At 35.3% G+C, this 20,988-nt stretch overlaps 1 protein-coding gene across 4 annotated transcripts in view; it reads right to left on the bottom strand.

The window, feature by feature from the left end:
• Window positions 1-20,988, bottom strand: part of slc12a5a (solute carrier family 12 member 5a) — a 173,265-nt gene that overhangs the window by 112,452 nt on the left and 39,825 nt on the right. For 2 of the 4 annotated variants that reach the window (XM_039693353.2, XM_039693355.2), the window contains exon 1: window positions 9,276-9,561. The exons of the other annotated variants lie outside the window; for them this stretch is intronic. In XM_039693353.2, the coding sequence (XP_039549287.2) occupies window positions 9,276-9,330 (55 nt within the window). In that variant the 5' untranslated portion in view covers window positions 9,331-9,561. Of the gene's footprint in view, window positions 1-9,275; window positions 9,562-20,988 lie in introns of those variants that run through there. 4 annotated transcript variants of the gene reach the window in all.

Below are 20,988 nucleotides of genomic sequence, written 5' to 3'. Positions count from 1 at the left end.
GTGCTAATATGTCCATTTTAGGTGCTATTATGTAAATTTTTAGGTGCTAATGTGTACATTTTAGGTGCTAATATGTATTTTATGTGCTAACATGTCAATTTTAGGTGCTATTATGTACATTTCAAATGCTAATGTGTACATTTTAGGTGGTAATATGGAAATTTAGGTGCTAATATCTGCATTTTAGGTGTTATTATGTACATTTTAGGTATTAATATGTACATTTTAGGTGCTAATGTGTACATTAAGGTACCAATATGCACCCTTTAGGTACAAAAGTGTACCTTTTGAAAAGGTACCGCCACAGTGACAGCTTTTGTACCTTTTTTTCTGAGAGTGTAGGTCATGCTAACTAAAATAGGTAACTAATGAAAGCTTATTGTAAAGTGTTATAAACTACTGCATTTTTAAAAGAAATTAATACTTTTATTCAGCAACGATGCATTAATATGCAAAGACACAAAAATATGCAACTGTTTTCAACACTGATAATCATGTTTCTTGAGCAGTAAATCATCATATTAGAATGATTTCTGAAGGATCGTGTGACACTGAAGACATAATGATGATGAAAATTGAAATTGTACAAATATTATCGGTTTTTAGTGTATTTTTAATCAAATAAATGCAGCCTCTTTTTTCAAAAACATTAAAAATATATTGTACTGACTCCAAACTTTTGCAATCCAAACAAACACAACTGAAGGGAAACTCCAATAGTAATGAAAGCCTCTCACCGACCAAATCATAACGTCACCTTTTGGAGATCGGTTTAAGCACAGACCTTCATAAGACCGCAGCATCTACATCACCGCATGACAATCATCCCAGTTCACACTGTAAAACACTGACTGATCATCGCCGTGTCACTGTACAGCCACAATAACCTCTTATCTCTGAAAGACTCATCCACAGTCCTTCTCAGAGCCACGGGGATCTCCTCCAATGATAAGCACAGCTTCATAGGGGAAGGTCAAGTGATGAAATGAGAAACATAATCACTAAAATCACATTTGTATATTTTATAAGGAAAATCATTCTCACTGGGCAGATGCTGAGGTGTTGTGGGTGGTTGTCGGGGTGTTGCTATGCAGTTGCAGTGTGTAGGGATAGGGAAAATGCATTTTAATTACATGTACAACCGTGCATGCACTAATTCAATCTAGCTGAGTGTAAATATATGTTTATGTCCAGATCCCCTGGTGCGTTCCCTCAGTGAAGAGCCACTGTTGTTACCGTGACAGTGATGAAGATTTATGCAATGCCGACTGGATAGATGAGATTACAGAGCACTAAAAGTCACACATCAGTGAACACAACCTCACAGCGACAGGTCGGGAGTCCTTCAAGTCACCGCAAGACACACAAGAAGCAAAACAATATAATAAATAATAGCAAAAAATTGCTTTGCTTATAGATGCTAATAGGTCAATACAGAGTTCCCACTATATCTTTATGTCTCAAAACAAACAAACAAATACATAAATATTAGTAGTCAAATCGATTATTTGAATTAAAGTTTGTAAATATATAATAAATATTATATATAGTATAATCCTAATTAATAATATCAAATTAAATATAATAAAAAAATATACACACTACCCATCAAAAGTTTTGAATAATTAAGATTTTTTAAAATGCTTTTTTTCTGCTTACCAAGGATGCATTTATTTGCTTAAAAATACAGTAAAAACAGTAATATTCTTATTACAATTTTAAATAACCATTCTGTATCTGAATATTTTATAGTGTAATTTATTTCTGTGACGCAAAGTTGAATTTTCAGAATTTCATATATATATATATATATATATATATATGGGCTGGCAAATGATTAATCGTGAATAATCACATCCAAAATAAAAGTTTGTGTTACATAATATATGTGGGAAATATTTTTGAAATATTTTATATATAAATAATATTTTTTTCTTAAATTTACAAGCATGTGTGTGTATTTATATATATATATACCAAATATTAATACACAGTGCACATATATTATGTAAACACAAACTTTTATTTTGGACGCGATTAATCGCGATAATATATATATTAGGGCTGTGCAGAGATTAATTGTGATTTATCACATCCAAAATAAAAGTTTGTGTTTACATAATACATTTGTGTGCTGTGTAAAATTATTTTGTGTATATATAAATAATAAACACACACGTGCATGTACATATTTAATAAAATGTGTTATTCATATATCAAATATTTATATTTATATATAATATATACAGTATTCACGTGCAAATAATGCTTAAATATATACATGCATACATACAAAATAATTATACACAGCACACACACATATATTATGCAAACACAAACTTTTATTTTGGATGCGATTAATCGCAATTGATCTTTGCACAGCCCTAATAAATATATATAAGTATTCTTTTATCAGCATGTACACCCCGCAAAATAAATTCTTTGTCCATCAAGCCTGGAACAAACCCTCCTGCAAATAATTATCAGAGCGGCGTCTCATGAATATGCCGGAGCGGATGACGCAGAACGCATCTGGAGGACGGATGCCTTTCATCTTAGTGTAGCGGGACAGCGAGATGCTCGCCTAAATCTCCTGATAATCCGCCTCAGCTTGTAATGAAAGAGATAAATCAGGACCCTGGACAGCGCTAGGTAGGGCTAAGTGACGATACCGCTGGATTCAGCACCGCGGACAGCACATCATCCACATACCTGGAGCGCAGTCTGGGTTCGGCTTTACAGGGTATTAAATGGACCAACAAAAGCAGGTGCACTAATGTAGATCGAGCAATAATCCAATGCTATAGAGGACGAAAGGGGGCTAACATTGAGAATTAGCCTCGGGTAAAATGTTGTAGTGTGGACCATGATCTTATGTAACATATTCAAATAAACTTAAAAAAAAGACATTAAACACAGTTCCCCAATCTGATTTGTGCCATATCAGCGTGTGTGATGGATGTGTGTGTGAAGACCTGCCTCCTGATAAGATCAAAGAGTCTAAACACACACCAACATCTGTTAAACACACTGATCAGATATTCCCGTCTGATGAAAAGGAGCATAACCGAGTGAAATCCAAATATAACTGAGTGACATTTCATTGTCTAAGGATGGGAGCGAAGAAACGGTTACAGAGATGGAGACTTATGCAACGCCGACATGATAGATGAGATTAAACAGCAGTAAAAGTCACGGCTCTCTCCAGCCGGAGTCCTCCGTACTAGAGTAGACGAATGAAGGATTTTTATTTTTATTTACATCAAATATGAAAATTAAATTAAAATAATCAACTTTCCTATTCAACACCAACAAATTATAATCACTCTAAAAATGCTGGGTTGTTTTAACCCAATTTTGGGTCAAATATGGACAAACCCAAACGTTGGGTTAAAGTGTCATTAAAAAATGTAACCCAATGGCTGGGTTTGTCCATATTTGACCCAAAATTGGGTTAAAACAACCCAGCATTTTTTTTGAGTGAAAAAAAAAAGAGTGAAAAAAAAAATGCTGGGTTGTTTTAACCCAATTTTGGGTCAAATATGGACAAACCCAAACGTTGGGTTAAAAATGTAATTAAAAAAATGTAACCCAATGGCTGGGTTTGTCCATATTTGACCCAGAGTTGGGATAAAACAACCCAGCATTTTTTTAGAGTGATATAATAAAAAAAAATTAACTAAATTATTAACAATAATAATAATTTTTACAATGACCCCCCAAAAGTGTCACCGCACTCTTCTACTTGACTATAAAAGCAATAAGGATTAAATAATAATATTAAATAACAATAAAAAATGCTGGGTTGTTTTAACCCAATTTTAGGTCAAATATGGACAAACCCAAACGTTAGGTTAAAAATGTCATTAAAAAATGTAATCCAATGGCTGGGTTTGTCCATATTTGACCCAAAATTGGGTTAAAACAACCCAGCATTTTTTTGAGTAACTAAATTATTAACAATAATAATTTTTACAATGACCCCCAAAAATGTCACCGCACTCTTCTACGTGACTATTAAAGCGACAAGGATTAAATAATAATATTAAATAATAATAAAAAATGCTGGGTTGTTTTAACCCAATTTTGGGTCAAATATGGACAAACCCAAACGTTGGGTTAAAAATGTAATTAAAAAAATGTAACCCAATGGCTGGGTTTGTCCATATTTGACCCAGAGTTGGGATAAAATAACCCAGCATTTTTTTAGAGTGATATAATAAAAAAAAATTAACTAAATTATTAACAATAATAATAATTTTTACAATGACCCCCCAGAAGTGTCACCGCACTCTTCTACTTAACTATAAAAGCAATAAGGATTAAATAATAATATTAAATAACAATAAAAAATGCTGGGTTGTTTTAACCCAATTTTGGGTCAAATATGGACAAACCCAAACGTTAGGTTAAAAATGTCATTAAAAAATGTAACCCAATGGCTGGGTTTGTCCATATTTGACCCAAAATTGGGTTAAAACAACCCAGCATTTTTTTTTTGAGTAACTAAATTATTAAACAATAATAATTTTTACAATGACCCCCCAAAAAATGTCACCGCACTCTTCTACGTGACTATTAAAGCGACAAGGATTAAATAATAATATTAAATAATAATAAAAAATGCTGGGTTGTTTTAACCCAATTTTGGGTCAAATATGGACAAACCCAAACGTTGGGTTAAAAATGTAATTAAAAAAATGTAACCCAATGGCTGGGTTTGTCCATATTTGACCCAGAGTTGGGATAAAATAACCCAGCATTTTTTTAGAGTGATATAATAAAAAAAAATTAACTAAATTATTAACAATAATAATAATTTTTACAATGACCCCCCAGAAGTGTCACCGCACTCTTCTACTTAACTATAAAAGCAATAAGGATTAAATAATAATATTAAATAACAATAAAAAATGCTGGGTTGTTTTAACCCAATTTTGGGTCAAATATGGACAAACCCAAACGTTAGGTTAAAAATGTCATTAAAAAATGTAACCCAATGGCTGGGTTTGTCCATATTTGACCCAAAATTGGGTTAAAACAACCCAGCATTTTTTTTTTGAGTAACTAAATTATTAAACAATAATAATTTTTACAATGACCCCCCAAAAAATGTCACCGCACTCTTCTACGTGACTATTAAAGCGACAAGGATTAAATAATAATATTAAATAACAATAAAAAATGCTGGGTTGTTTTAACCCAATTTTGGGTCAAATATGGACAAACCCAAACGTTGGGTTAAAAATGTAATTAAAAAAATTTAACCCAATGGCTGGGTTTGTCCATATTTGACCCAGAGTTGGGATAAAACAACCCAGCATTTTTTTTAGAGTGATATAATAAAAAAATTAACTAAATTATTAACAATAATAATAATTTTTACAATGACCACCCAAAAGTGTCACCGCACTCTTCTACTTGACTATAAAAGCAATAAGGATTAAATAATAATATTAAATAACAATAAAAAATGCTGGGTTGTTTTAACCCAATTTTGGGTCAAATATGGACAAACCCAAACATTAGGTTAAAAATGTCATTAAAAAATGTAACCCAATGGCTGGGTTTGTCCATATTTGACCCAAAATTGGGTTAAAACAACCCAGCATTTTTTTGAGTAACTAAATTATTAACAATAATAATTTTTACAATGACCCCCAAAAGTGTCACCACACTCTTCTACGTGACTATTAAAGCGTCAAGGATTAAATAATAATATTAAATAACAATAAAAAATGCTGGATTGTTTTAACCCAATTTTGGGTCAAATATGGACAAACCCAAACGTTGGGTTAAAAATGTAATTAAAAAAATGTAACCCAATGGCTGGGTTTGTCCATATTTGACCCAGAGTTGGGATAAAATAACCCAGCATTTTTTTAGAGTGATATAATAAAAAAAAATTAACTAAATTATTAACAATAATAATAATTTTTACAATGACCCCCCAGAAGTGTCACCGCACTCTTCTACTTAACTATAAAAGCAATAAGGATTAAATAATAATATTAAATAACAATAAAAAATGCTGGGTTGTTTTAACCCAATTTTGGGTCAAATATGGACAAACCCAAACGTTAGGTTAAAAATGTCATTAAAAAATGTAACCCAATGGCTGGGTTTGTCCATATTTGACCCAAAATTGGGTTAAAACAACCCAGCATTTTTTTTTTGAGTAACTAAATTATTAAACAATAATAATTTTTACAATGACCCCCCAAAAAATGTCACCGCACTCTTCTACGTGACTATTAAAGCGACAAGGATTAAATAATAATATTAAATAATAATAAAAAATGCTGGGTTGTTTTAACCCAATTTTGGGTCAAATATGGACAAACCCAAACGTTGGGTTAAAAATGTAATTAAAAAAATGTAACCCAATGGCTGGGTTTGTCCATATTTGACCCAGAGTTGGGATAAAATAACCCAGCATTTTTTTAGAGTGATATAATAAAAAAAAATTAACTAAATTATTAACAATAATAATAATTTTTACAATGACCCCCCAGAAGTGTCACCGCACTCTTCTACTTAACTATAAAAGCAATAAGGATTAAATAATAATATTAAATAACAATAAAAAATGCTGGGTTGTTTTAACCCAATTTTGGGTCAAATATGGACAAACCCAAACGTTAGGTTAAAAATGTCATTAAAAAATGTAACCCAATGGCTGGGTTTGTCCATATTTGACCCAAAATTGGGTTAAAACAACCCAGCATTTTTTTTTTGAGTAACTAAATTATTAAACAATAATAATTTTTACAATGACCCCCCAAAAAATGTCACCGCACTCTTCTACGTGACTATTAAAGCGACAAGGATTAAATAATAATATTAAATAACAATAAAAAATGCTGGGTTGTTTTAACCCAATTTTGGGTCAAATATGGACAAACCCAAACGTTGGGTTAAAAATGTAATTAAAAAAATTTAACCCAATGGCTGGGTTTGTCCATATTTGACCCAGAGTTGGGATAAAACAACCCAGCATTTTTTTTAGAGTGATATAATAAAAAAATTAACTAAATTATTAACAATAATAATAATTTTTACAATGACCACCCAAAAGTGTCACCGCACTCTTCTACTTGACTATAAAAGCAATAAGGATTAAATAATAATATTAAATAACAATAAAAAATGCTGGGTTGTTTTAACCCAATTTTGGGTCAAATATGGACAAACCCAAACATTAGGTTAAAAATGTCATTAAAAAATGTAACCCAATGGCTGGGTTTGTCCATATTTGACCCAAAATTGGGTTAAAACAACCCAGCATTTTTTTGAGTAACTAAATTATTAACAATAATAATTTTTACAATGACCCCCAAAAGTGTCACCACACTCTTCTACGTGACTATTAAAGCGTCAAGGATTAAATAATAATATTAAATAACAATAAAAAATGCTGGATTGTTTTAACCCAATTTTGGGTCAAATATGGACAAACCCAAACGTTGGGTTAAAAATGTCATTAAAAATGTAACCCAATGGCTGGGTTTGTCCATATTTGACCCAGAGTTGGGATAAAACAACCCAGCATTTTTTTAGAGTGATATAATAAAAAAAAATTAACTAAATTATTAACAATAATAATAATTTTTACAATGACCCCCCAAAAGTGTCACCGCACTCTTCTACTTGACTATTAAAGTGACAAGGATTAAATAATAATATTAAATAACAATAAAAAATGCTGGGTTGTTTTAACCCAATTTTGGGTCAAATATGGACAAACCCAAACGTTAGGTTAAAAATGTCATTAAAAAATGTAACCCAATGGCTGGGTTTGTCCATATTTGACCCAAAATTGGGTTAAAACAACCCAGCATTTTTTTTTTGAGTAACTAAATTATTAAACAATAATAATTTTTACAATGACCCCCCAGAAGTGTCACCGCACTCTTCTACTTAACTATAAAAGCAATAAGGATTAAATAATAATATTAAATAACAATAAAAAATGCTGGGTTGTTTTAACCCAATTTTGGGTCAAATATGGACAAACCCAAACGTTAGGTTAAAAATGTCATTAAAAAATGTAACCCAATGGCTGGGTTTGTCCATATTTGACCCAAAATTGGGTTAAAACAACCCAGCATTTTTTTTTTTGAGTAACTAAATTATTAAACAATAATAATTTTTACAATGACCCCCCAAAAAATGTCACCGCACTCTTCTACGTGACTATTAAAGCGACAAGGATTAAATAATAATATTAAATAACAATAAAAAATGCTGGGTTGTTTTAACCCAATTTTGGGTCAAATATGGACAAACCCAAACGTTGGGTTAAAAATGTAATTAAAAAAATTTAACCCAATGGCTGGGTTTGTCCATATTTGACCCAGAGTTGGGATAAAACAACCCAGCATTTTTTTTAGAGTGATATAATAAAAAAATTAACTAAATTATTAACAATAATAATAATTTTTACAATGACCACCCAAAAGTGTCACCGCACTCTTCTACTTGACTATAAAAGCAATAAGGATTAAATAATAATATTAAATAACAATAAAAAATGCTGGGTTGTTTTAACCCAATTTTGGGTCAAATATGGACAAACCCAAACGTTAGATTAAAAATGTCATTAAAAAATGTAACCCAATGGCTGGGTTTGTCCATTTTTGACCCAAAATTGGGTTAAAACAACCCAGCATTTTTTTTGAGTAACTAAATTATTAACAATAATAATTTTTACAATGACCCCCCAAAAAATGTCACCGCACTCCTCGTGACTATTAAAGCGACAAGGATTAAATAATATTATTAAATAACAATAATATATGTACACTCTAAAAAAATCAAATTTTGGGTCAAATATGGACAAACCCAGCCATTGGGTTACATTTTTAACTGTCCATGCTTGACCCAAAATTGGGTTAAAACAACCCAGCATTTATTTTTTAGAGTGTAATACACCATATTAACATAAATATTATAAAACAACAGCTTAAACTAAAAGACCCAGAGCACTGAACGCCGGATGAAAACAGTGACATTTTACGAGGGCATCGACGTGTGTACCAGAGGAGTTCTGGCGTGTGTGTGACGGCAGAGAGGTTCCCCTTCCTTTTGTGTGTGTGTGTCACGTTTGAAAACAACAGTCGCTACATGTACACACACAACTCAAACAGCCTATTACTATTCCACTCACAGCACACATGCAGAATACAGGAGAGGACCCGTCACGGCTCCTGTCGCGTACTGACCATCCCGTGGCAGCGCGTGTGTGTGTGTGTGTGAGAGATTCCTCCACTCACCCTGGCTGTTGGCGGCCCCCTCTGCCTCCTCGCATTCGGTCAGGTTGTTGACCATCCTGCCTCTCCTAAAACTCTCCTCGGCTCAGAGGAGAAAAGCAGCACAACGGCCAAACGAGGAGATGTGAGAGGACACGATGGACTGATCTGCCCACCTTCCTTCCCCTGCCGAGAGCTGTGAGGAAACCACCGGCCAACGGATCGAGAGATGCGCGTTTTTGCTCCTCTGATTCTCTTCTTCTCGCGCTCTCCTCTCTTGGCTGTAGCGTGACTCTCTCTCCTCTCTCTCTCTCTCTCTCTCTCTCTCTCTCGTAGGAGGAGGATACGACAGCTCAGAGCGACTGGAGTTTACTGGTTGATTGAACATGCTCTCTCTCTTTCTCCCACACACTCGCTCATGCACATGGGTATCCGTGCACACATGCATACGTTCAGTGTAGTGGCTGACACAAAAGTAGTCAAATTAAAATGAAAACATGCAGTTAATCTCTAATAAACGGGTCCAGTCTCTGTGATATTCTGGCATGAGTCCCTCCATTGTACGATTACAGTATTGGATTTTATCACTTAGTAAAGTAAACACACACACATCATTCATCTATTGGTTGCTTCCGAATGTAGGTTGGTCAAAAAATAAGACTAACATGACACCTTCATGATCATGACACGATGTATGTCTTGAATATGAAGGATGTTTTATGCATGTTTGTGACAATTGTCACTATTAAAGGAGTAGGTCACTTTTCAAAACACTTTTGCTGATTATTTACTCGCCCTTTCTTTTATCTTTCTTTCTTCAGTCGAAAAGAAATTAAGGTTTTTGATGAAAACATTCCAGGATTTTTCTCCATATAATGGACTTCGATGGGGTCCAAACGGTTCAAGGTCTAAATGAGAGTTTGAGTGCAGCTTCAAAGGGCTTTAAACGACACCAGACGATGAATAAGGGTCTTATCTAGCGAAACGAGCGCTCATTTAATAAATAAATAAGAAAGTTTAAGTTTTATAAGCTCAAATGCTCGCCTTGCTCTGTTCTGTGATGCGCGTTTGTGACTCTCTTCTCCATATAATGGACTTCAATGGGGTCCAAACGGTTCAAGGTCCAAATGAGAGTTTCAGTGCAGCTTCAAAGGGCTTTAAACGACACCAGACGATGAATAAGGGTCTTATCAAGGACCCTTCGAGTCATGACTCGAAAAAAGATTTGTTCATTTTGAACAGGAGAGTCACGAACGCGCATCACAGAACAGAGCAAGGCGAGCATTTGAGTTTATAAAACTTACTTTCTTATTTATTTATTAAATGAGCGCTCGTTTCGCTAGATAAGACCCTTATTCATCGTCTGGAATCGTTTAAAGCCCTTTGAAGCTGCACTGAAACTCTCATTTGGACCTTGAACCGTTTGGTCCCCATTGAAGTCCATTATATGAAAAATCCTGGAATGTTTTCATCAAAAACCTTCATTTCTTTTCGACTGAAGAAAGAAAGACGTGGACATCTTGGATGACGTGGGGGCGAGTAAATTATCGGCTAAAGTTTTTTTTCACAGCTGTCATAAACATGCATAAACCCTACTTCATATGTCATGTCATGGTTATGAAGAGGTCATGTCAGTCTTATGCACACCCCTTCAAGTAAAGTGTTCCTGAATCCTCTTTCAGCCACTCATGTCATCAAATAACTGTATTCTGTGCCTCTGAATTTTTTTGTAAAACATAATCAATGCGATCAGCGGGCGCTCAGAGCAAACAGAGACGTGGAGACGGGAAAGAATAGAGTGGAAAATGGAGATGGAAGGACAAAAACAAACGCAGGCTGGAGTCTTTTATCCAAACGCTCATTCAGATCGTCTATCTGGAGAACAGATGCACGCTTCAGAATCAAATTCCAGGTAGCCCGCAGTTACACAAAATCTATTAAGTGACCGAATTACGCGGCACTGAAGGACGCTGGGAGAAAGAAAAATGCATTTCGCCACGAGTCACAAAAACAATTCACATGCTTTTGAAAGACATTAATGCGTCTACATGAGAAGCGGACGCCCCCGGTGTAGATGGAGGGGATTATTTCCAATTGCCACACACACACACACACACACACACACACACACACACACACCAGTGCTCATAAATGATTTCTAATATCTACAGGGATCTCACACCATCTAAAAGCTCTTATTCGGATGCAAGCTTATACGTTGTGTATACAGTATGTTGGGTCCCGGTGTCACCGAAGCGAGAATGAGATTGAAACTGAAGCAGTAACGAGATCCCCTGTCCTGTTAATCTCAGGTGATTTCAGTCACCAGGTAATCAGCATTACTCATTTTCTACAAAAGGAGATGGATGCCCATTTATATTTTAGTGCTTTAGGATTGTTTTTCGGTTTTGGTAGCCCTCAAACCGCATTCACTTGTAATTGTGGACAAATGTGGGCAAAGAGGACTCAGGTGTGATCCGAATTTTTATTTATTATAAATGTTATATCACTGTCTTCGATAAAGTTTTGTGGATCCATTTATGGTGTTCTTTTTATTTTTTGGGGGTAATTTTGAATTTATTTACTTCAAAAAGTACCATATTTTCTACGTAAATTATGCTTATTTTTATGTTTTATTTTTTTAACCACATTAAAATATCATTCCAATAAGTTCTTAGAGCTAAAACCTAAAGATGAAGTGACTTTGCTGTCTTATTTTAGAATACAGTTTTTCCCATTCATTTCATTTCTATGGGTGCCCATTTTTGACCCAAAAACAAGATTAAGGAGTTTTTTTTCTCACCCATTTAACATTGTAGAATTGAGTTAAAAAAATGTGTGTTCAGGAGGCAAACTTAGGAAAAGTAGCCAAGTCTTGTACCGCTCAGGTCAAGGGAAGTGTTTTTTAAAAAATAAATCAAAACTATTTTGCCCACATTTGTCCAGAATACGGTTTTAGGGTTAAAGAAAACACACCGCTAAAAGCGGTTACAACTTCATGATATATTGTATTGTGCTGATGCAAAAAAAAGTAACATTTGTGATGGTGTCAAGGATAAAAAAAAAATATTGTCAATTTAAATCACGGTTTAAAAAAATAATAGTGCACTGTAAAAAAAATATTGATGGTTTAACTTCATTGTATTAAGTGAGTTAATACAATGAAGGAGATTAATTTAACCATCAGAAACTCAAAATTATATGTTATCTGAACTAAATAAATTATTTAAGTTGATTTGACAAAAGAAAAAATGTTGTGATTAAAAAATATTGTTGGTTTAACTTAAAAAAGTAAGTAACCTGGGTTGCCTTAAAATTTTAAGTTGATTGAACTGGAAAAAGTGAGTTAATACAATGAAGTAGATTCATTTAACCATCAGAAACTCAAAATAATAAGTTATCTCAACTAAATAAATTATTATAAAGTTGATTTGACAAAAGAAAATATGTTGTGATAACAATCAAATTTTTTACAGTGGAATTTATATATAAATAATTAAAAAATGGCATTTTAAAAGTAGATTTTCTTCAAAAGAATTTTTTAACAAGGCACTGAAATGCAATGCAAACGGTATCAAACTCATAAATCACTTAATTTGTGATTTGTGCAATTCTCAAGGTGCCATAACATCATCACCAACATTCATACTTCATCCTCAACTGACCGAGAAATGAACTGAGTTGGACGACAACATCATGCTTTCTGCTTTCCGCTTTATAGGCGAAGTTAACTTAAATTATATAACTTAATTTATAAAATATGTATTGAACTAATTTATATAATTGATGATCTTTACAATGGAACTGATGACACTTTTCTTTCCTTTTTAGAGCTGCGGATTGAACTCTGTTTGCATCATTAAATCACTCTAAAGCTGCCTAAAGCAAATAAAGGTGACTTGAGTTGATTACAAAACACCTGATTTGCAACATTCATATAAATGTAGAAGTGGAGAGTGTGAAACACCTCTATTAAACGCGGTCTAATCACAAGCACAGTCTGACGGAGGTTTATGAAGCTCCCTGTCGTGACGCTCTCAAAACGACGCGTGCCTCTTCATCTCAATTCACGCCACCATGCAAGACAAGAAGCCACTCGGGCCAACTCAGCTGGAATGGGGCTATTTTTGGGATAAGAGCTGTCAGGAAGACTCTGTCGCGGGAGGAGAGCTCACGTCTGAAATGGTCTGTGACCTGTAAGCACTCAATTACAAAAGCTGTCAGCGCTCGGCTCTCCTGAACGCACCTCGACTACACAGGCAGCGCACAAACCAAGTGGACGGAGAAGAGACATGCACTGTACACAGAAAACACATCTCATGTGTGTTTATACTAGATTTTTACCTATCAGAACAAGTCTGTAATAGCAATAGTGGTTATTTAACACTATATGGTTATGTACGTTATTAAGTTGACCAATGATACTTGTCAATCTACAGCACATTTAAAGGAGTAGTTCACTTTAAAAAAAAACTTTTGCTGATGATTTACTCGCCCCCATGTCATCCAAAAGGTCCATGTCTTTCTTTCTTCAGTGGAAAAGAAATTAAGTTTTTTGATGAAAACATTCCGGGATTTTTCTCCATATAATGGACTTCAATGGGGTCCAAACGGTTCAAGGTCCAAATGAGAGTTTCAGTGCAGCTTTAAAGGGCTTTAAACGACACCAGACGATGAATAAGGGTCTTATCAAGCGAAACGAGCGCTCATTTCAAAAATAAATAACAAAGTTTAAGTTTTATAAGCTCAAATGCTCGCCTTGCTCTGTTCTGATGTGCGTTCGTGACTCTCTTGTTCATCAAAATGAATGAATCTTTTTCCGAGTCAATTCATTCGTTTCGTTCATTGAATGAACCAAATGACTCGTTCATTTTGATGAACAGGAGAGTCACGAACGCGTAGAGCAAGGCGACTATTTGAGCTTATAAAACTTAAACTCTGTTATTTATTTATTAAATGAGAGATCGTTTCGCTCATTCATCGTCTGGAATCGTTTAAAGCCCTTTGAACAGATTGCAGTTTGCACTGACCTTGAACCGTTTGGACCCCATTGAAGTCCATTACTTGGAGAAAAATCCTGGAATGTTTTCATCAAAAACCTTAATTTCTTTTTCGACTGAATAAAGAAAGACATGGACATCTTGGATGACATGGGGGTGAGGAGATTATCATCAAAAGTTTTTAATACATATAACATGCTAGAAACATAATAATCACTGCAATAATGATCCAATCATTGATTCTTAAGCATTTGCACATGTAAATCCAAGCAGCGACTTTTTTTTGACCGTGCAGTTTCATTCATCTAATAGACTGGCAGCTCAGGTCCTTATCTGCTCAAAACCGATATAAAGTGACACACCCAAAGACATCTGTGACAGAACAAGCTCGAGAAGAGCAGTGCTCCAGGTGAGGATGTCTTCCCCCGGGGCCGAACCAACCGCTGACGGCTGTGGGTCAATGGAGAGAGTTGTTGTACACAAAGCAGGGCAGGATCAGGTGGCGTTGATACACAGCTGGGGTGGTCGGGCAGCTGAAGCTCACACACACACACACACACACACACATACAGTGACAGAGCAATGACACAGGCCTGTTACATGATGCCATTTACACATCTGAGTGCCCTGCGGCATTAAGTCACAATCCCTGAATGTGTTTAAGTCAGAAATACAGTTCTTGTTTAAAATGAACGAATATTTTGGTTCATTTGGTTCATTCAACGAACGAATTGACTCGGAAAAAGATTTGTTCATTTTGATAAACGAGTTCGAAACAGGAGAGTCACGAACGCGCATCACAGAACCGAGCAAGGCGAGCATTTGTGCTTATAAAACTTCAACTTTGTTATTTATTTTTTAAATGAGCGACCGTTTCGCTAGATAAGACCCTTATTCATCGTCTGGTGTCGTTTAAAGAACTTTGAAGCTGCAAAACAAAGTTTAAGTTTTATAAGCTCAAATGCTCGCCTTGCTCTGTTCTGATGCGCGTTCGTGACTCTCTTGTTCATCAAAATGAACGAATCTTTTTCCGAGTCAATTCATTCGTTTCGTTCATTAAATGAACCAAATGACTCGGAAAAAGATTCATTCATTTTGATGAACAGGAGAGTCACGAACGTGCATCACAGAACAGAGCAAGGCGACTATTTGAGCTTATAGAACTTAAACTTTGTTATTTATTTATTAAATGAGCGATCGTTTCACTTTATAAGACCCTTATTCATCGTCTGGAATCGTTTAAAGCCCTTTGAACAGATTGCAGTTTGCACTGAAACTGTCTTTTGGACCTCGAACCGTTTGGACCCCATTGAAGTCCATTATATGGAGAAGAACCCTGGAATGTTTTCATCAAAAACCTTCATTTCTTTTCGACTGAAGAAAGAATGACGTGGACATCTTGCATGACATGGGGGCGAGTTAATTATCAGTAAACTTCTCCTTTAATATATGCTCTTATACACCCATCCATTCCAGTCAAAACCACAGCAACATCCAAAAAAACAACCGCAATGCCAGGAAGCTCAAAACCTCTTTGCAGTGCATTGGTGCACATGCTGATGTAAAAAAAACCTTGGTGACTGAAACAACCTTCGCAGCCAATCTTAATAGGAGACAACAATAAACGTCGAGGGTACGCTGATGTCGATGACTCAGGAGGTCTGGGCTGAATAGCTGCCATATTAGGGCTTAAAGCTGTTCCTTAATGAACAAACACTCGAAATACCGACGGACGGGCGGCCATCTCGTGTGGAAACTGAGCTGAGGAGGAGGGTGACCACTTGTGTACGCGTGCGCATGCCCACCCACTCTCGAGCGGGGAAGCTGCGGCCCTGGGAAATCAAACAAACAAAGTGTGATAAAGCAGCACACAATCGTCCATCACGGCCCCCGCCATCACATCTGAGGAACGGAGAGCACGCAGCGGGATCGCTTCTCTCCTAATGACTTTCCTCTTCATTAGATTCATCTGAGCTTCACTCGCTTAGTACTCAAAGTCTGATAATGTTTCAGACCCGGAGCACAACCCCCTTCATTAACCTTTAAAAGGACTCATTAGGGAATTGCACACAGCCAGAGATACTGGGTTAAAGGAGTAGATCACTTTAAAAAAAAAAAAAAAACACTTTTGCTGATAATTTACTCGACCCCATGTCATCAGAGATGTCCATGTCTTTCTTTCTTCAGTCGAAAAGAAATTAAGGTTTTTGATGAAAACATTCCAGGATTTTTCTCCATATAATGGACTTCAATGGGGTCCAAACGGTTCAAGGTCGAAATGAGAGTTTCAGTGCAGCTTTAAAGGGCTTTAAGCGATTCCAGGCGATGAATAAGGGTCTAATCAAGCGAAACGAGCGGCCATTTAAAAAATAAATAACAAAGTTTAAGTTTTATAAGCTCAAATGCTCACCTTGCTCTGTTCTGATGTGCATTCGTGACTCTCTTGTTCATCAAAATGAATTAATTTTTTTCCGAGTCAATTCATTCGTTTCGTTCATTGAATGAACCAAATGACTCGCTCATTTTGATGAACAGGAGAGTCTTCAGTCGAAAAGAAATTAAGGTTTTTGATGAAAACATTCCTGCATATAATGGACTTCAATGGGGACCAAACGGTTCAAGGTCCAAATGAGAGTTTCAGTGCAGCTTCAAAGGGCTTTAAACGACACCAGACGATGAATAAGGTCTTATCTAGGACACTTCGAGTCATGACTCGAAAAAAGATTCGTTCATTTTGATGAGACAGGAGAGTCACGAACGCGCATCACAAAACAGAGCAAGGCGAGCATTTATGCATATATAAAACAAACTTTTTAATTTATTTTTTAAGCCGCTCGTTTCGCTTGATAAGACCCTTATTCATCGTTTGGTGTCATTTAAAGCTGCACTGAAACTCTCATTTGGACCTTGAACCGTTTGGACACCATTAAAGTCCATTATATGGAGAAAAATCCTGGAATGTTTTCATCAAAAACCTTAATTTCTTTTCGACTGAAGAAAGAAAGACATGGACATCTTGGATGACATGGTTGGCGAGTAAATTATCAGCAAAAGTTTTTTTTAAAAGTGAACTACTCCTTTAAGGATGCCGGAGGCCTGTGATTGGTTGGAGAGGTTTTTTCTGCCTGATGGAGATCATTCTGCAGCTCAAATTGTTTCCTCTGCACAGAAATTGTCCTTCCCTTTCACTAACAAATCTAATCATACCCTCGAGTTGCCGAGGATTGGCAATCCACGCTTGGTAAATTTCGGAGTATCTCACGCAGGCATGTGTAAGTGCTTTGTACGTGGTATAAGGACTCTGTTTCATTACTTCCACCTCGAGTCCTGCAGATTGAATGTACCCACAGATAATTTATGCCATGACTTCATAAATGCATCTTTCTCCAAAGCAACTGTGAGAATTACTTGGCGTTGTTACGTGCACTGTACCTGGAGGCGCTGACAGCAAAAACAGCTGCTCCAAGATCAACTCATGTCTACCGAGGCAAAGCATCATCAAACGAGCGCCGGATCCTCTCTTCAAGCCTCGGCCTCTCGAAGAGATCAAAGCCCAGATGGAGAGCTACAACATAGCCGACCTATTAGACAGCGATCAAAAACAAGGGGAATCGAATCTCCATCTCTCTCTTCATCTCACGAGCAACAACGAACAGCCATCAGTGCGGGAGAAAAGCTTCTTCCAGGACATGTATGCTGAGCTGCTGATTCGTTTAAAAGTCAACTTGACAGAACGATTGTGTATTTGTTTTCTTTCTGAAAAGCTCTGGGGCGAGAGTTGATGAGCAGCATTGGGAATCTGGATGCAACAAGAAAAGAGTGCTGACATCTCAGTGGTCGATTCGGTGTAAGAATTAGATGCACAACCTGTGCAAGCACTATATCTGCAATGGTTCACTTTTCAGAAAAGACTTTTTATAGCGGACTCAAAACAAAAGTAGAAGAGGAGAACTTGGATAGTTCACTTTGAAATTTATTTTTGGTATGTTTCAAGGGCATCCAAGATGTAGGTGTCTTTGTTTCTGCATTTTTATATTTTTAGGTCAAACCGTTCTTGTCAGTCATATAATGGAGGTCTATGGTCACCACCTCAAAGAGCATGCACAGAGAAGTCCAAATTAAACATGATTTAATGACTCGTAAATGTAAGTACACATTGATGGCCTAAGACACGAAACGAGCGAGTATTTATATCGTTTTACCTCCACGTCCAAGTGATCTGAGGGCGCGGGCGCTTTGTGGCTGTGGTTACAAGAGGTAAAACGATGTAAATACTGTTCGTTTTCGCACACAAACCGCTCGTTTCGTGTCTTAGGCCATCAATGTGTACTTACATTTACGAGTCATTAAATCATGTTTAATCTGGACTTCCCTGTGCATGCTCTTTGAGGTGGTGACCATAGACCTCCATTATATGGCTGAAAGACACGAACGGTTTGACCTAAAAATATAAAAAATGCAGAAACAAAGACACCTACATCTCGGATGCCCTTGAGGAAAGATAAAACATACCAAAAATAAATTTATCATATAATTGATTAAATATAAATATAATAGATTTATAGACTGATAATAATTTTAAAACCACACACACATTTTTTTTATTTATTTATTTTTTTTATTTATTAACTGCATTGATGAATCATACAGAATAAGATTAAGAGGATTAAGTAATAGGGCCAATTTTGATTTCATGACTTTAAGGCTAAAAAAACGCACAAAATCGCTATACCCTTATTAAACGATGCAGACAGGCACTAAAATGTCAGTTCTATTTATATCTGTTGAACATTATTTGTGTGAGTTTTCTCAGGCTGGAAATAGACAACGGCGTGAATTGACCCATTTTCCCCCCTATAGAAAAGAGGGCAGGAAAAGGAGAAAAAAAAAAAAAACGAAATTGTGAGCAGAGGAATCGCGGAAGATCTAATGAACCTGTATTTGCATATGACATTTGCATGCAGCGCTGTAATAAAGGCCATTTTTGGTCCTCCTGAGCTTAGGGGGGATGTGTAGTCATTATAGCCACTGAACAGCTCCTGTTCAGACAAGCAGTCTAACCTGTCGGACGCAGGCGTTTTGACCCATATTACACACAAATTGTACAGCGAATGCATCAAGAAACCCAAAGAGAGCAGCTGTAGGGTGTTCACTTGCTCTCGCTCATCCTAACATGTTATTTGCTAATTACACTAAACATCTCTTGAACGCTTCTTTTCCAGTCGCCCTATGCATTAGGACGCATTGCAATCAGCTATTTGTACAATTACTGTGTTTGGCTATTAAATTTGGAGCCTTCCCAAGCATGTGAAACCTTTTCCCCCAAGGTGGCAGAAAGGAGGGCAAATATGTGTGTCTCACAAACGCAGATGTGGAAATATAGGGCACGAACGAGTGTGTAAGTGTACCAGATCAGACGCAAGTGCAAATATTATGACAGTAGAGTAAACCCACGGATTTTTGTGACCAGACGTCACAGTTCGACTGCACAGCAGTGCGAGAAATTACCATGGAGTTTAGTGGAGCATATTGGCATTAAAAAAGGATGATTTCGGCTTCGATTAAGGTCTAAAGCGTGGGCCTCTTCAATGAATTTCAATTATAGCAACAAATAGACTATTAAAAATAAAACTGCACAGAAAAAACTTTTCAGAAAAGTACCAAAACTTATAGAAGTGCCATAATAAATGTTGGCAACTATCTGAAAACAGATATATTAGACAAAAAATGTTCATTTAAAAACGTGTACAAATTAGAAATGTTTCCTTGCCAACCAAATGAAATCAAATATGTTTAAGCTGAAGAACTCGAATAATTAAAAATAACCAATAACTAAAAAAAGGAATAAAACTAAAATAAAACAATTTAAACGAAAACTGAAAATAGGCCTAATATGAATATATAGTACAATAGTAGCCTATATATATATATATATATATATATATATATATATAAAATAACGTAAGTACTTTTTATTTATTTTTTTATAATTTGTGGGTGAATATATAAAGAAAATACCTATATTATGAAAAAATAATGTTTTTTTTTCTATTGTGAGTGTAAATGCATTTTGTCATCATTAATGTTTTTGTATTCAATTACATTTAGAAATTTACCAAAAAGTAAGAACTTATAGAAGTGCCATAATAAATGTTGCCTTGGCAACTATCTGAAAACAGATATATTAGACGAAAAATGTTCATTTAAAAACATATGCTTAGAATTAGAAACGTTTCCTTGCCAACCAAATGAAATAAAATATGTTTAAGCTGAAGAACTCAAATTAATAAAACTAACACTCAAATAAAAATAACCAAAAACTGATAAACGAAAAACTGAAATCAAACAATTTTTTAAAATAGGCCTATAAAATATGGATATATACTACAATAGTAGCCTATATATAATAACTTAAGTACTTTTTTAAATATTTTTTTTAATAATTTGTGGGTGAATATCCCTTTAAGCTACCAAAAGAAAATACCTACAGTATATTATGAAATAATTATGTTTTTTTCCATTGTGAGTGTAAGTGCATTTTGTTATCATTATTGTTTGTCTTTAATTACATTTAGAAAAGTACCAAAAAGTAAGAAGTGCAACTATCTGAAAACAGATATATTAGACAAAAAAATGTTCATTTAAAAACATAAACGAATTAGAAGTGTTTCCTTGCCAACCAAATGAAATAAAATATGTTTAAGCTGAAGAACTCGAATTAATAAAACTAAAGCTGA

The sequence above is a fragment of the Pimephales promelas genome, chromosome 8 (assembly GCF_988280905.1).
Source record: "Pimephales promelas chromosome 8, fPimPro1.hap1.1, whole genome shotgun sequence".
Lineage (NCBI taxonomy): Eukaryota > Metazoa > Chordata > Actinopteri > Cypriniformes > Leuciscidae > Pimephales > Pimephales promelas.
Note: the sequence above shows the minus strand (reverse complement) of the source record. Positions and strands in the feature narration are given on the sequence as shown.